Source organism: Aedes albopictus, chromosome 2 (genome assembly GCF_035046485.1).
Source record: "Aedes albopictus strain Foshan chromosome 2, AalbF5, whole genome shotgun sequence".
Classification (NCBI taxonomy): Eukaryota; Metazoa; Arthropoda; class Insecta; order Diptera; family Culicidae; genus Aedes; species Aedes albopictus.
In genome coordinates, this window is record NC_085137.1 from 497,093,433 (window position 1) to 497,111,262 (window position 17,830).

The 17,830-nt window shown below is 37.5% G+C and overlaps 1 protein-coding gene across 13 annotated transcripts in view; it reads left to right on the forward strand.

Annotated features, from left to right (window-relative positions):
• The window catches only part of LOC109408687 (kinesin-like protein KIF13A), a 193,114-nt gene that overhangs the window by 67,482 nt on the left and 107,802 nt on the right, over window positions 1–17,830 (forward strand). For 12 of the 13 annotated variants that reach the window (XM_062854341.1, XM_062854348.1, XM_062854339.1 and 9 more), the window contains one exon: window positions 5,240–5,327. The exons of the other annotated variant lie outside the window; for it this stretch is intronic. In XM_062854341.1, the coding sequence (XP_062710325.1) occupies window positions 5,240–5,327 (88 nt within the window). The remainder of the gene's footprint in view (window positions 1–5,239; window positions 5,328–17,830) is intronic. 13 annotated transcript variants of the gene reach the window in all.

Consider the following 17,830-nt stretch of genomic DNA (forward strand, 5'->3'; position numbering starts at 1 on the left):
AACCAAGCGAACTGTGCCGCTTCACCTACATAGTAATCAACACACAATTTCTTTAACACTATAAATATGCTCTATCCATGTATCGCATTACTGACCGAACACGGACAGAAATGTTGTTTGGTCGATATAACTTTTTCCATAGTTCTATCAAGCTTGAAAGATATTCTTGGTATAACAGCTTCAAATGAATGAGTGTAATCAGTGCTGTACCTTTTAATTCCGCCCTATTTTGCTTATCCTTTGACTGATACGCGTATTTCGACTACCACTTGTAATCTTCCTCAGTGTCAGTTATCCAGTGGAATAATCAGTGGATAACTGATACTGAGGAAGATTACAAGTGGTAGTCGAAATATGCGTATCAGTCATACAATAAGCAAAATAGGGCGGAATTTAAAGGTACAAAACTGATTACTCTCGTTCGAAGAGGGTATTACTCTTAGAGGGTAAAAGTGGATACAAGAGCTTCAAACGGTTGCTTTGCAATGATTTGATGTTTGCACCAGGCACATTTTTCGTTTGAATCAACGTCATTGAAGATCAACTATCCAATGTATCAACCAAGCATATATGTCATTACTTGAACCCTCTGGATGCTGTCTACTCAGCCACAAAGAGTTGATATATTTGTTCATCATGGCGGCGGCAGATGTAAGAGACGAGTTCAATTCTGCCGAATTCTTTTGAAATCTGTGGGTATGTAATACCAAAGTTTTACTTCTATATTAAATGTATTTGAATTATTTTGTTTTCAGCCAACAATAATGTTATTTCATAGCTGCAAATTGATCGCGAAGATATACAAGTTCTCCTGACTCCACCACGTCTAGCGAACAAAGAGCATTGCAGTGGTTGACGAATTGTCTCGGACTTTGATAATTATCACAAGCCAATTAAGTTTTAATATCCGTAACATTATTCAAATAATAATTTTATCCACGCGTTTATCCTTAATATAAGGCTTTCGATAATTTCAGAAATAATAAAAACATCATTTGAACGATTGTCAGTGTATGCTTAAACCAACCATCCGATATAGTTAGTTCAACCCTTAAGTTAAGGGTTTAGTTAAGCATAAACATGCTTGACTCCACCATGAGAAAAAGAGAGCAGAGTGCTCTCGGTCTCTAGTATTAAGAGCAACAATCATCACACTCTATCATTCCTTTCCCTTCTCAACTGACCGTAAGGACTTGGCCGGCGCCATTAAAAATGTATGAGCTACTTAAATTGCACTTTGAGAATAAGTGGAGTGTCCCAGCCCTTATTCATTTGGATCTCAGTGCAATTAATAGCAGACCAGATCAATCACGGAGGAACAACCATTGACATGTAGTCAGTCTAAGCTAAAGCTAAAGAATATATGTACACTCCCGTGCAGAAATGGAAACACTCTCATCGTGAATCAACTCGCGAGTGAAAAACCAACTAACGGTTTACTCACGATACCGAGAGTAAGCAGTGTGTGAGTTTATTCGCACCTGCTTGCTTCATGAGTATGAAGCAAAACAAAAACACTCATGAATGTTTATTCGCGAAAAACTAGTGGAGATGCAAAAATTGCATTTTAGTGCGATTTTAATAGGAAAACAAGTAATTATCCATCAGATAGTAGTGTTTTGTGCTGCATTGTTCCTGAAAAGTAAATCTGTCGGCCGTGTAAATTCGTTTTTTCACAAAATTGAAAAATGTTCAGTGTACAGTGGCGCTTACGTCATCTATGCGAATATGGGCAGTGCATTCCTCATTGTTTTCCATCACTGCTCCCGTGCAAAATTTTGGGATCACCCCCTCAAAAGCATGGAAATGTTTATCGGTCATATCTCAGCCATCTTTTATTGAATTCATTCGTTCTTAGACTCTATCAAAAGATAAAGGGTTAGATTTGATTCGTAGGTACATACTTAACAAATTGCATACAATTTTTTTTAGTACAAAAACTTTACCTAAACTTACATGTTTTTCCTAAATCTGTACGAAAAGTGGTTTACCGTGTAATTCAAAATTGGGTCGACCAAATTTTGAAATGAAAGTTGCATTACTACCCCATTTCTATCCTCTTTGAGAGCCATTCATTAGATTTTAGTGGAAAAAATCATACCATAACTTAAATTATCGATTTAGGTTTACACGTCACCGTGCAAAAGTTTGGGGTCACTCTTTAGTATGCTGCATCGTGTATAAGTTTGGGTCACCTTCCAAATGAAAGCTGAGTCAGATTTTTATACATACAAATCGTCATTTTTTTTGGTACAACTCCAATTTCTTCCCTTGGTAGCTGAATGACAGGACACATAAATGGTTATAGTATTATAGTAGTTACATTCTTAAGGTAAAAAATTGTATATAAATAAATAAACTACTTAAAAAACCACATAATAATTTTGATTGACTTATCACATGCTCCTTCTTCAATTATCCATATGATTTATCTATTGCTAATCGATGTACTACTGGTGGGTAGATTTGAAAATTCTATCCCAAAATATCAAATAACTAAATCCCGACGGCCACTCCAGAAACGCATCATAACACCAAAACCCAAATCCCGTACAGATTAAGAAAAAACATGTAAGTTTAGGTAAAGTTCTTATACTAAAAATTTCATATAAAATTTATGAAAAGTACCTACGAATCAAATCTATCTCTGTATCTTTCGAGAGAGTCTAAGCACGAGTGCACAGTGGGAAAAATCGACCCAAAAAACGGATCTTTTAACGCCGCTGGTTTCGTAACGTGAAGTTGACCATTTCTAACGTAAAAAAATCATCACAAAACAATACGAAAAATGTTATCATCCAGCAGTTTTAGGGGCATGTAGGGTAAAATAGGGAAAATATCTTTCATATATGCGCATGATCACTGTTAGCTTCCAATTGCAACTAAAACTTATTTCAACGTTCCATAGCATATCTGTTTCTTATGAATACATTTTAACTCTCATTTTTCTATGATAATAGGGCAAAATGGGGCAAATTGGACAACTACTGAAGATGATTATGGTGTTAACAGATATTGCGCTTTTTGTTTATGCAAAAAAAAAATCAAATTCAAATCAGTAACCTTAATAATCCATTCATAATTATATAAAATTCACAATTTCCAGCAGTTGTTGGGGCATATGGGGCAAAATAAGCATTTCAAAGGATCTTTCATAAATGTTTATGATTTCTATTAACCTATAATGACACCTGCAGCTATTTTCAATGATCTACAGTCGTGTTAATAGTTTGAAAGTACATTTTGATTCTCTTTTTGTATGAAAAAGGGCAAAATGGGGCAAAATGGATCACTTCCTGTGCCGTGCGGTGAATGAATTTAGCACCAATCGATTTCTCGTATTTTTTTACGTCAGATATGGTCAACTTCACGTACCGAAACCAGCTGCGTTAAATGATCCGTTTTTTGGGTCGATTTTTCCCACTGTGGAGTGGATTAAATGAAAGATGACGATGATTAACCTGGGCTTGTTAGGGGAATATCTGTAAATAAAAAGAAAATCGCGTTAAGTACTGTTCCTTTGAATTCCACTAAGAATTTGCATCCTTTGACAGATACGTATGACTCGAGTCAAGTACAAGACACTGAAGACGACCTTACAGTTGAGGTCGAAATACGTATCTGTCAAAGGATGCAAATTCTTAGTGGAATTCAAAGGAACAGTACTTAACGCGATTTTCTTTTTATTTGAAAGATGACCCCAAACTTTTGCACGGGAGTGTATCTCCCGGCATACTGTACGCATTTGTCAAACGCATTCTTCAAAAGGTTTAATCTATGTATGGTAGTATTATTATATTTACCAACGCACTGATGTGACAATAGTAAAATTATTTGTTCGATTTATAGAAATAGTGCTAGATCTTCGTTAAGTTTTAGCTGAAAAATGTTGCTCTAAAATTCAAAATATTCCTAACACTGACATACAAAAATGTCATGGTCACGCTGCTCACACATAATGGCATCCAGAGGGAGAGCACTATGTAAGTATCACATTTTATTCCCAGTCACGTTCTAACGATCTCTGGAAAAGCAGCAATATGTAACCAAAAACGTAGACCAAACCATGAACTGCGATAATTTGGTTGTCACCTAAGCTAAATGAGATCAGTCACCTTTAAGGGAAACGTATATGTTTTATTCATTGCGATTGACGGATATTGATTTCCATTCAGCACAACACAATCGACGGTTTGAAAGTACGTTGTCAAGAAGTATGTTTGGTATGGTATGAAACAGATTTATGTGAACTTGGAAAATGTAGAACTTCGTAAATGATGGTCGAGTTCTTTATATTGAATAACACAGTAGCATTGATCACTTAGATAATAAATGGAAGTCATTAAGGGAACGAGAGAGGAATTGATTGTGCGTTCGCTTGCAGAAATGCAGACATTTGTTCGACAATGTTGAAATCCTGATAAAGTTTTCATGTTTGATTCATTGTTTCGTATTTGGGATTGTTGTTGTTTGCACATTGTTCTGTTTTTGGTTAAATATAAGAACCCTGTGTTATAAAAGCTTAACAATTTAATTTGTTGTTTTTAAGTAGACTATCTGATTAAGTCTTGTAGACGTCTACCATCTAGGTATCGTTTCTGCATGACTTACTCCTTCAGTTCTCAAGTGACATTCACTTATTCAGTCACCGTAGACTGCAACCCACTCGCGACCAAAAAGAAACCATTCTGAAAAGCAAACATTAGATAGTACGCACCACTCGCTCGCTACTACAACTCAAACATTCTACCCTCTCGACCGAGTCCAAGCCATCATCATCATCATCATCGGTTGGTAAGTCACACACTTGACAAGCGTCGCTCCACCAAAACTGAAGAGACAGATACCTACACACGACAAACCTAGATATCACTTCACCGTCGGGCGTTGTCGTCCACTGGAAGAGTGGTGGGTACGAAAGAACCTAACCACACACAAGAGAAGAAACAACCCGCGCCCGTCTCGGCGCGACCTAATGAAGGCGCGCGTTTCTGCTCACTTCCTTTCGGGCTGAAACGCGCGGTTATATGTTATGTTTACCCCATACGGGGTGGTCTCTCTGCAACGCGGTTTATAACCCGAGTTGTCGCGGTGAATGATACCCATGGATACCCATGTGTACTTCTTGATCCACCATGTGTACTTGCCTTTACCATCCAACCGACCTATACCTACATATCAAGTGATATCATACTAAAACAAGACTTTTTTCTTTCGTTTTTTTCCATCCCCTTTGCAGAACTCGAGCTCGCCACCGAGAATGTGATAGAAATGAACGATTCACAGACGATTTTGAAATATCCTGCCACACTAGATAAGATGGAAAGGTAAGTGTATTGTGGAGTTTTCTTTTTGTTCAACGGAGGAGAGGAAACTGAAGAGGGTGAGGGTGTAAATGTGGGGGAAAGTGATTCTTGAGGGAATTGCTTCTCTTGGATGTGGCGAGAACTTGGTGTGAGGAATGTCAGCAGGACGAGAAGATGCTTCGTCCGGGCGGGAGGAGCACAGGCCTTGTTGTCCGTGTCCCCCAAACATCTACCGTGCCTGTTTTGTCAGTTGTCGACACTATTCTTTTGTCGTTGTTGGTTTATTGTATTCAAGAGCTTTTGCGCGTTTCTACTTTCCTCGTTGGTATAAGGAGCGTATACTACCGTACTACTTGTGCGGGCCAAGGTCCGGGCTCTATGGATTGTAAATTGAGTATAAAAGTTAGATCATATAGAAAAAAATATTGATGGAAGAAAACCAAGGCTTCAGACCTTCGGATCCCATTTCTGGATTTATGAATCTCTGAATGAATTTATAAATCTTCGAATTTACACCAGGTAAAAAATTACTTCGCCATATGCGCTAATGACCATCCCATCAGGTGGAAGCAAAAAGATGTAGACTGTTAATAATTAGCCTCTACAGCTCTGGAAATCGAATAATTACATACACTAAACGTTTCAATTTCACTCCACTTACGAGTTGACATTTTTTCTCGTTTTTCGTATGACGAATGAAACCGCTCCAAAGCAGTAGCTAGCCAAAATGTTCTCCGTTCAATTTTCACTTCGCCAGATGAATCTGGTAGATTTACTTAGAACTGACTTAAGCTCTGTGGCACTTCAAAGTTTTATTTCACTGCCGCAGAATGCAGCAAAATCTGCTCAATCATTGCAATAAAGGGTGCGGCAGGAAAAAATGCGAAAAGTTCAAGGCGCTATTACACACTGAATATAGGATACCGTGGGTACACAGTCATGGATCACTTAGTGGTATTTTTGACCTTCAAAATTCAATTAAAAATAAAAGAAAACAAAAACTACGACTTCGAAAGCACCGTTGGCTATGTTTTGACTCGAACTTTTCATTACCGATCCATTTGAAGTATAATCGCAAGTCATTTCCGTGTAAAAAAAGGAATATTTCACTGTTTACAAAATGCCTTATTATGGATCAGCTCCACAGAGTCCCACATATTATGGATCAATTTTTGCCATATTATGGATCAATGCAAAATCACCCAACAATTCAACTCTAATAATAAATTTGCGATTGTAAGGCTAAACTACGCAGTGTATTGATTATTTTACTGATGGAGTACCCGATTTTACAACAGGAATAAAGAGAAAACATTAAAAAGTCCCGAATCCATTTACTTCGATAGAGGTGCGCCACTAGGTTTCAGTTATGACCTCCATTTTAAGTGTTATTATTACAACTCTGTGTTAATAAAAGAAAATCGGGTTAAGTACGGTTCCTTTGAATTCCACTAAGAATTTGCATCCTTTGACAGATACGTATTTCGACCTCAACTGTAAGGTCGTCTTCAGTGTCTTGTACTTGACTCGACTTAGTCGAGTCAAGTACAAGACACTGAAGACGACCTTACAGTTGAGGTCGAAATACGTATCTGTCAAAGGATGCAAATTCTTAGTGGAATTCAAAGGAACCGTACTTAACCCGATTTTCTTTTATTTACAGATATTCCCCTAACAAGCCCAGGTTAATCATCATCATCATGGCAACTCTGTGTTTCAAGACACCTGGTTTTCAAGGTTACATGTTTTTTAATGATGCTTTTGATATTTTAAGGTAGGAATATTGTATCAAGAGCGTTGAGTGGAGCAAAAATCTATATTTATTTAAAGTGATCCATAATAGCGTCAAACGATCAGTTTTTGGGTCACATTATGGATCACTGTTGAAAGTCACATTATTTTAGTATTTGAATCCCAAAATGAAACAAAACTTCTTTTAATAGATACATACATATCTTATCCAACGTGTACGAGCGATTTTTATATCAAAATTGATGGATTTCGACACTTTTAGAGCTTACCGCTGCAGGAGTAGCTTCTTATGGAATTCGGCTGTTTACTGGCAGATGTGAGAGGACAACACTATCGTTACATTTAAATACATTTTATTTTTAGATTGAACTCTTGTAAATGACTTGTTATCTCAGAAAACAAATAGGATCATGCTACAAAAATGAATTTCGTGCCAAAATATATGTTTTGAGCAAGATATTCGACTTTAAACATCAAAGTGATCCGTAACTGTGTGTGATCCATAACTGTGTGGGGACGGTATATATGACAATTTTTCAATGGCAGTGTATCAGTCAACGTCTATATTCTAGCACTACAAAATAAAAATTAACATATTTGATTTTTAACATGTGATAATGGAAGCCTAAAAAGTCGGTATCAAAAAACTGCGCGCCCAATGGTCATTAGACAAAATGGCTATAATAGTAAAAAAATAGTTTCAATTCGATGAAAAACCAGGCCATATTAGTCCAGAGCCATGTAGTTTCACATACCAGATGAAATAAATACATATATATGATAATAATGTAGAGATAATTAAAAGTTTTGTTTTATCAGGTATGAAATTTAGCGACCTGTGTGCTTTTCAGTGGTTTGAAAATTTTGATGGTCTTCAGTTTCAGGTGCCGTCTTGTAAAGATTTGTGCCCAAGAAGGGATTTTTTTAAATAACTTTTCAGAAAATTAGCCTGTTAGAGATCATGGAACGTTGAAACATTGATTAGTTAACGTCAAATGGAGGAAAATGAGGATTGAAGTTAAAAAAACACTTTCGCATTTTTTCCTGCCGCATACTGTAAATTGTTTTTTGTCGGTAAATTAAAAAAAAAACTGCAAGTTGTCTTCGTCCCAGTGAAGATACAAGTTAATGTGTACATGGATTTTCTGCATACGAAACATTGTATTTCACTACCTAAAATCACTATGTACAATAGTGTCACATAGAAGGTGTGACAGGAGTTAAATTCATGCTGTGCCCGAAATAGACGTGGACTAGATGGAAATAGAATTTGAGGGATAATTATTCAATCAATCGGAGGGTCAAGTCACACATACCAATCAACTCAGTTCGACGAAGGGAGATGATATCTGTGTGTATGTGTTTGTATGTATGTCTGTGTACAAAAAAGGTCACTCACTTTTAAGGCATTTCCCATTGGCCGATTTTTTGGATTATAGCTCGTATCGAACCGGAATTTTACCTATTGTTTGCTAATAGAAAAGGTCTGGATCGGTCAAGGCGTTCCGGAGTTATGCCCATTTCAGTGATCTGGACCAGCACTGGTAGAACTGGCCGTATATGAAACTGAACCAAGTCCCATCATTAAACTGCGGCGCATTTGGTAACCTTTGGCATGGTTGACGAATTTTGGGTGGGAATCAACACTGGAGACCAAAAATTCTACGATGTCGGCCTAAAACTCAAGATGGCTGCCTAATATTCAAGATGGTGCACAGTGGTTGAAATCGCGAAAAACACGATCGTGGGCATTTTGAGTGTGATAATGTGAAAATAATATAATGTGATGTTCTGCAAAGTTGTTACATATTTTAAGGAGCAACTTTTGATAACTTTTGATTTTTGATAAATTTACCCAAAAGTTAGATGAAAAATCTATTTTCTACAAAAGCAAAGAAAACTAAATGGTTTCTTCGGCAAAGTTATAGATAATATCATGCAGAAAAATATTGCTGAAGAGACTTTTGCTCTATCTTTTGAAATGAGCGATATATAATAAATTTAGTATAAAAAACCCCTTAAAACCTTGAAAAGCCACTAAATGCTTTATATCTCTTCTGGATTAGGTTTTCGAGGCTTCCGATGTTCTGAAGACTTTTTCATTATGTTATTGTGCATCTTTTTTCTTAAGACAGTGTTGCCATATTTTCATTGTTTCTATGTGATTTTTTAATTTTCCTATAAAAAATGACTGTTTTTAATAATGAGATATCTCGAAAAGTTGCAAAAAGTTGCAAAAAATTCAAAGCATGATGAAAAGTTGAATAAAATTGCTATCTTATACAGGTCAACTGATGAGTTGCTCTCTGTCTCTTCGATGCTTAAAATCTGTTTGAAAATTGTCACTTTCACACTTTTTAATGTTGAAATAAATACTTTTTCCATGTGATAATCTAAAAATTGTGTTGTATTCAGCAAAGTTGTTGCATATTTTTAGAACAAACTTTTGACAAAATTACTTTTAAAAAAATTGCCTTAAAGTTAGATAAAAAAAAATTTTGGTTCAAAAATGTGTTTTTTTTCTTTGAAAACGCATGTTATCAAGAGAAATATTCAAGATAACTTCTTGGTGTCTTCGACAAAATTGTGCATTTATTGAATACAAAATAGTTCCTAAAACATTCTATGTAAAGGAAATAAAATATAAAAAAGTTAAGTGAAATTTTCATGTTTCTCTAAACTTTTAAGGGGTTTTTTTCATAAAATCAGCTCTAAAATGGTCATTTTTGAAGATAGAGTCATGGTGTCTTCGACAAAGTTTTTCTATTTAACATTTAAAACAACTTTCCTCAAGACGCCATTTTGATTTGCGGATTCCTAAGAAAAATATTTTTTTATCTAACTTTAAGGCAATTTTTTAAAAAAAGTAATTTTGTCAAAAGTTTGCTCTAAAAATATGCAACAACTTTGCTGAACATTGTATAGCACAATTTTTAGATTATCACATGTAAAAAGTATTTATTTCAACATTAAAAAGTGTGAAAGTGACAATTTTCAAACAGATTTTAAGCATCGAAGAGACAGAGAGCAACTCATCAGTTGACCTGTATAAGATAGCAATTTTATTCAACTTTTCATCATGCTTTGAATTTTTTGCAACTTTTTGCAACTTTTCGAGATATTTCATTATTAAAAACAGTCATTTTTTATAGGAACATTAAAAAATCACATAGAAACAATGAAAATATGGCAACACTGTCTTAAGAAAAAAGATGCACAATAACATAATGAAAAAGTCTTCAGAACATCGGAAGCCTCGAAAACCCAATCCAAAAGAGATATAAAGCATTTAGTGGCTTTTCAAGGTTTTAAGGGGTTTTTATACTAAATTTATTATATATCGCTCATTTCAAAAGATAGAGCAAAAGTCTCTTCGGCAATATTTTTCTGCATGATATTATCTATAACTTTGCCGAAGAAACCATTTAGTTTTCTTTGCTTTTGTAGAAAATAGATTTTTCATCTAACTTTTGGGTAAATTTATCAAAAATCAAAAGTTGCTCCTTAAAATATGTAACAACTTTGCAGAACATCACATTATATTATTTTCACATTATCACACTCAAAATGCCCACGATCGTGTTTTTCGCGATTTCAACCACTGTGTGGTGGCCTAATTTTCAAGATGGCGGCTCCAAATTCATGATGGCGGCTGTTTAATGGAGTTTTAGGTTCCAAAACCATGCACTATTAATATTTGGTATGGGGAAGATGTCTGGAGTTCGAAAATGGTGACCAAAACATCAACATGGCGGCCTAAAATCCAAGATGGCTGCTCCAAATTCAAGGTGGTTTAGGCCATCCACGCAATATGGGTATATTTAGTATGGAAAAGATGTCCGGAGTCCAAAAATGGCGACTAGAATATCCAAGATGGCGGTCTAAAAACCAAGATGGCTGGTCTAACTTCAATATAGTGGCTGTTTAATGGTGTTTTGGGGTCTAAAAACCATGCAATATGAGTATATTTGGTATGGGGAAAATATCCAAGATGGCGGTCTAAAATCCAATAGCGGTTACTAATGGAGTTTTAGGATCTAAAATCATTCATTATGGCATTGTTGTAGTGTGCTGTGGAAAGTGACGGACGTGAAGAAAATTGTTCGCGTCAAATTGAGTGAAAATTTATTTTGCCGAGATATCGGGCGAATGAAAAAATATCGACGAGGGACGAAAGGTTCAACTCAAAACGAATATTGCTCCGAATAACCATCAGGGGAAGCTTGGGAACTGCAGCGCTGAGAAACTGAAGCTACATTGTGCCATTGGTTCGGTGGTTCTGTTGCACGAAGGTTGCTGCCAAAACAATATGCGGATGAGATGTGCGGTGGAGTCCAACTATAAATTTTGGTGAGATCAATCCAGTATTTCAATTAAATACTTTCTGAATAAGAACTTACTACCCAAGTAACACAACAAGCTATTTAAGAATGGCCATGGTTCGGCCGTACATGGAATTTCGAATGGCGTCCTGGGCGTCCTGAAATTCAATAACAACTTGCCCATAACAAACTTTTCTCTGGCCATCGTCTACGGCGCCTTGCACAAATTTTATTGCTAATGCAAATCTATCTCGACAATGTATTCGGCGTTGGTGATCTTTCTGACCACTGGCAACCCAAATATGGGCCAAAAATTATGCGTTGATCTGTGTTGAAATTTGCAATTATTCGGCAAACTTGAATTAGGCGCTGTTATGAAATAACAACACTATTGCTTTCATGATTGATTTGCATGATGCTCCGGTTTTGTTATAGATTAGTAAAATTTACTCATTTAATACTTCGTGCAGATTATGATTTGTTTTTGATGTTTGTAATCGGCCAACATTATTAACGCCTAAATATGTTTCCTGATACCAAAGAATAAAATAATTATTATTCTTTGCTGAAACACTTATATTACAGCTATAATATCTCTTGAAATTTTGATTTCAAAATGACCAAGCGGCATAGTTTTATGAATCAGCAGCATGGTTCTATAACTCAGCGTCATAATGTTTCATATGGATAACAAAGAAAAGGTTTATCGTAAGGTATTTAGCAAATCATGACTTTTTCATGAAAAAAAAAATATTTATGATATTCGTCATTAACGTCATGATATCATGAAGCGGCATATTTTATGATTTTTTTACTTTTTCGTCATGTTTTCAGAAAAGAATTTTTCCCGTGTTGATTGCTCCTGGGATTCCTTCGGATGTTCCTCCAGAAATTCTTTCTGGAATATTCCGTTGGAAAGTCCTCCCGGGATTCCTTCATTAATTTCTCTCAGGGGATTCTTCCGGAATTCGTTCATGGATTTGCTGTCGGGATTCTTTCACAGATTATTCTCGAGATTGCAGCAGGGATTCCTCCAGGGTTCTTTCTGGGGTTTCGGAATGCCTCTAGATATTTCTCCAGGGCTGCCGTGCCCAGGTTTTCTTTAGGAATAAGATTCTTTAATTGAAGGTTTCCTGGGTTTCTTTTAGGATTTTTTTCGGAATGCCTCACGAGATTCTTTTAGTTCAAGGATTCTTTCAAGGATTTATCCAGGGGTTTTTTCGGAGATTCCTTCAGCGATTGGTTCGGGGATTCCTTCAGGAATTTCTTCTTAAATTTCTTTGGGGATCCATCCAGACGTTTCTCCCGGAATTCCTAAACTAATCCCTGTTGGTATTCCTCCGGAAACCCCTTCAATGATGACATAATTTGTGTATTACCCCCCATTCGCAATGCGCCTTTTCACGGAAACGTCATTGCCACATGTCACAAGTGTTCCAAGATAAACAATTTTTTCAACAACTTCAAACACATCCCCATTAATCACTACCTCAGCACTAACACCACTAGGCCTGCTTCTGTCTCTACCCGCTATCATGTACTTCATCTCGGTAGAGTTAATTGTCAGCCCATGCCGGGGCCCGTGGCGTAGTGGCTACACATTTGCTTCATAAGCAGATGGTCATGGGTTCGAACCCAGCCCCGGCACTTTCGTCAGTTGCTCTTTCCCCCTGAGAGCAGCTGACACTGACCCTCTTCTGAGCCCATGACTCAAATGAACCCGGATACTTGGACATCGGCGAACGGCAACCCATAATGGACCCCCAATCGGACTGGAAACAGGAACAGCCACACATCAACATCCTCGTGCTCATCATTCTACCATGATAGGGTAGAAAGTGAAAGCAGCGCAACGGGAACCAGCTCGATATAGTACAAATAAAATAGAATACATTTTGGCGCTGTACAAAGTGTATATACAGCTTCCAATTGGAATCGCTCACGCAGTGCCCTAGTGGACAATAGAGCTGTAAATTAAGTTAAGTGATTGAAGAATAATTGTCAGCCTATCCTCGCTGTCTCTCTCTTCAGAGGAGCATAAGCTTCCTCCACTGCCCTATGATCGATGCCGATGAGATCAATATCGGCCGCAAAACCGAGGAGCATGTGCGACCGGAGGACCGTGCGTGTGCGACCGATTTTTTTTTTCACTGAAACGTACGCTGCTTTAAAATCAATGAACAGATGGTGAGTCTGCAAGTTATATTCCCGAAATTTGTCTATGATCATCCGCAGGATAAATATTTGATCCGTCGTTGATCGACCCTCACGAACACCAGCCTGGTATTCGCCGACAAAGGACTCCTCAAGAGGTCACAGTCTGTTGAACAGGACACGCGACAGTATCTTATTCGCCGAATTTAAAAGGGTAATCCCTCTGTAATTGGCACTCCAGTCTTTGCCTTTTCTTGTAGATTGGGCATATGAGGACATCCAACCAGCTGGTGGGCAATTCTTCATCCTCCCAAATCTTTATAATAATCTGGTGGATTGATTTATGTAGCTGCTCGCTTTCGTACTTAACCCTTTATAAGGCAGTGGCAACTATATTGCCACCTACTGTTTGTATTTTTTTCTGTTGTATAACAATTTATTTCGAACTTTTTTTTTGGTTTACGCAAAATTGGGACTACTAACAACGCCTGGTATTTTTTTGGTACTAAACAAAGCTTTAACAACAAATTAGGAGCCATATGTAGTCTCAAAAATGGCTAATTTTGACCGCGTGAAGAAAATTAGCTCAAACTTATTGTAAAATTATAGATTCGGTAAATATTTTAAGAAATAATCAAATTCTGGGTTGACATGAGCTGAACTACACAGTTTATATTATGGGTTAAGCCCCAATCCACTCTAAAATCTCTTTTCCGGCTTTTTGTCGAAGTCAAAAGAAGAAATGTACCCTAAACGGGCAGTGGCAAGAATATTGCCACCAGCGCTGGTGGCCTAAACGGGCAGTGGCAACTATATTGCCACCTAGATTTTTGAGAGTTTCTTTCAAACAAAAATTGTTTTGTACATGTAATCATGTATATAATCATTACCATAGTAGTATGCGATGACAACTCTTCTAGTTTTCTCGGCCTTATAAAGGGTTAAGAAGTTCGAACGGGATCTCGTCCTTCCCAGCAACCTTGCTGTTTTTCAGCTCCTTAAGGGCCTTCTTAACCTCATCCAGTATTGGTGGTTCCACTGCTTGACCGTCATCTATTATGTTAATCCTGTTCCTGGGTGCTTCTTCACTGCTACCATTCAACAAATCTTCGAAGTGCTCCTTCCACCTGGCTGCCACCATTGTTTTGTCTGTCAGTCTTGTGCCGCGCGCCATTGACAGTTGCATAAAACCTCCGCATATCGTTCCTGTCCATACTTTCCTACGCTTCAGCAATAACACTCTCTTCGTGTTACCGTTTTTTCTACAGTGGATTCGTTTCTCTTCTGCTCTTGCCACCCTGTACCGCTCTCTGTTCTGCCGGGTACTGGCCACTAGCATTCGACTTCTGGCGGCATTCTTTTCGTTCGTCACTCGTTGGCAGTCCTCGTCAAACCAACCATTACGTTGGCGTCGCTGAGCAGTACCTATCACCTCATGCGCTGTTGTTCGTCACAGATCCGTTGGTCTCTCCTATCCTCTCGTTTAGCTTCTGATGGTACTGTGTAGCAAGCCCTTCGGCTGACAAGCGCTGGATATTGAACGGAAATGGTTGCTTTCGACTGTGGGAACTTTAGCTGGGAATGCTCTTTAACACTGCAAAGGCCGAGAATATCACGTTTCCCAACTGGATATTGAAACGCATCGTCCTGTTGTTTTGTGCACTCTCTGTAGTGTATAGGCCTTATCAAGGCTCTCATAGAACGCATCCCTTATGTCATCGGGTTTGTCGTTCGTAGACGCATAGATGCTGATCAGGCTGTAGTTGAAGAATTTGCCCTTCATCCTAAACACACAGATTCGGTCGCTTGTCGGTCTCCACCGAATAACTCGCTTCATCTGCTTCCCGATCACTATAAAGCCAACTCCGCGTTCTGCCTTATCGCCGCCGCTGTAGTAGATGTGGTACTTGAATGAAGTGTTGGCGATGGGACCCACCGCTCGGAATTCGCGTTCTCTAGTTTTGGGCTAACGTATCTCCTGGATAGCAGCCACATTAACGCCGACATTCTGCGGTTCACGAGCCAGGAGCCCAACACGTGCGAGTTCATTCAAAGTTCTCACGTTCCAAGATACGACTTTCCAATCGTTGTCCTTTATTCGTTGCCGGGTCTGTTGCCGTTGAATCAATCCGGTTACTCTACTATTAGGGGAATTGTGGGTAAAATGAACAGGGGGGGGGGTAAAATGAACAGGGTGGTGTTTTACAGCAATTAGCGTATTTCTGCATGTTTTAACGATTGGAATCTGTGTGATAGCGTAAATCATCATACTTCTGCAGATTTTGAACTTTAAAATTAAATAAACCACTTAATTATAACGAAAAGCTCAAAAGCCACGTGAAAAATATGCTCTGATGTAAAATTGAACTTATCTGAATTAAGGTCCATTCGTATATTTTTCGCAGAATATGACATATGTAATGTCATATTCCAATAATGTACTCCCAAAAGACAATATTCAGTTGAAAAAAATAATTAGGGTATGCTTTCAATACAATTTTAGGAACAACTTTAAAACCAGCACGACTTGGGGGTAAAATGAACAGCTGATTCAAACTTTATCCAATTTTTATAAAATTTTGTGCAATCTCGGTATATTGAGATCTAGAATACATATTATGACACAACTAGAGCAAAAAGTTAAGAAAAAAATATTTTACGCTTATAAAATAAAATTTTTATCCTTAAAACCACTTATTTTAGTACATTTTTTACAAATAATGATTTCAGCACATTCCAAATTTTATATCAAAAATTTGTAACGGAAAAAAAGTTTTGCGAAACACTACAAATGCATTGCGCTCCCGATGGGTACCACAATGTAGACATCTGCTAAAAGAACCCTACAAATGCGCATTTTAGTTTCCGCATCGAGCCCCACATTTTGAAGCTAGTGGGATACGAAAAGTAAAATATAACGAATACATTGGAACCTTACAAATGCACATTTTATTTTCCGTATCGGGCCCCACGTCTGGGAACTTAGATACGCAAAATAAAATGGAACATTACAAATGCACAAAACACAAACATGCAACACATAACATTAATTTGTGCCCAGTCATCCATATGGATAACGAAGTCAAAACCCAGGATGACGAGGTTTCATTATTGTTCTTGGTCCATCAGTCATCCTAGAAAAGTATTTTGTTTGGCAGTTCGCCTTTTAGTTCGCAGCATCTGTTGCTGCATTCATAGCTTGTTTTGGTCTAGGAATTTCTAATCCTAAAGGGGCATCCAGGTTCGGGCAACAACACAAGACCGTCTACAATTTGATGTCCGTGTTAGGGGACGGCTTGTGCGTTTTGTACTGGATCGCTCCTGAAATTTTTGGAGCGCTACAAATGCACATTAAATTTCAGGGACAAATGTACAAACCATAGTAAAACATACAAAATAAACAGACAAAATGTTCACAACAATTTACAAACGTAACAAATTTTAAAAGTGTAGCAGATACAGTTCACATTGAATTTGGTGACCTATACTTGAATATATCGAAATTAAACATTTAAGCTAGTTTTTGAAGACATGTTCATTTTACCCCCATCGATTGTTCATTTTACCCACACTATTTTTCATGACTCTGTTTTCTTGCATTTTTTGCAATCGAAAATAATGTAAGAAAATTGTACTTTTTATCAATATTTTCTTCCAGAACTCTTAGAATATATTACCATCTACGATGTAACAGGGTAAAAAAGAAAGATTTTGTCATATTTCTATTGGAAAAGACGACAAACGCTTAGGGTGTTCATATTACCCCCAATTCCCCTACTTTTCTTGGTGTTTGAAGGTTTTCGACTACTTCAACACTCTGTAATTAGGGGTTCTTTCTGTGATTTTTTTCTCCTTACGCAATTCCTCCCAGGACTCCTTCATTGCGTTCTCCAGGGATTCCTTTATTGATTCATCCCGTATTTCCTTTAGGGAATTCTCCCGAGATTCTTTGAGGGATATTTTCAGGGATTCTTCGAGACTCCTTTTTGGATTTCTTCCGGGATTAATTCTGACATTCTTTCAGAAGTCCTTCCAGGATCTTCCCTGAGACTGGATCCTCCTAGGGGAGTTATTCTTCGATAGTGTAATATGTATGCTACAGCTCATTTTAGAAGCTGAATCTGGGAATATGGTATATGAAAAACTTGTGCGGCTAGACTAGTTCTGCAAGAAAGTCACGGAAAAACCGCTATTTTTCGAATATTTAAGGAAAATGTCACGGACTACCTTTGTAAAATGCCAAATGATATTCACCGTGAATATCATTGGCATTTTTCGAAGGTAGTCCGTGACATT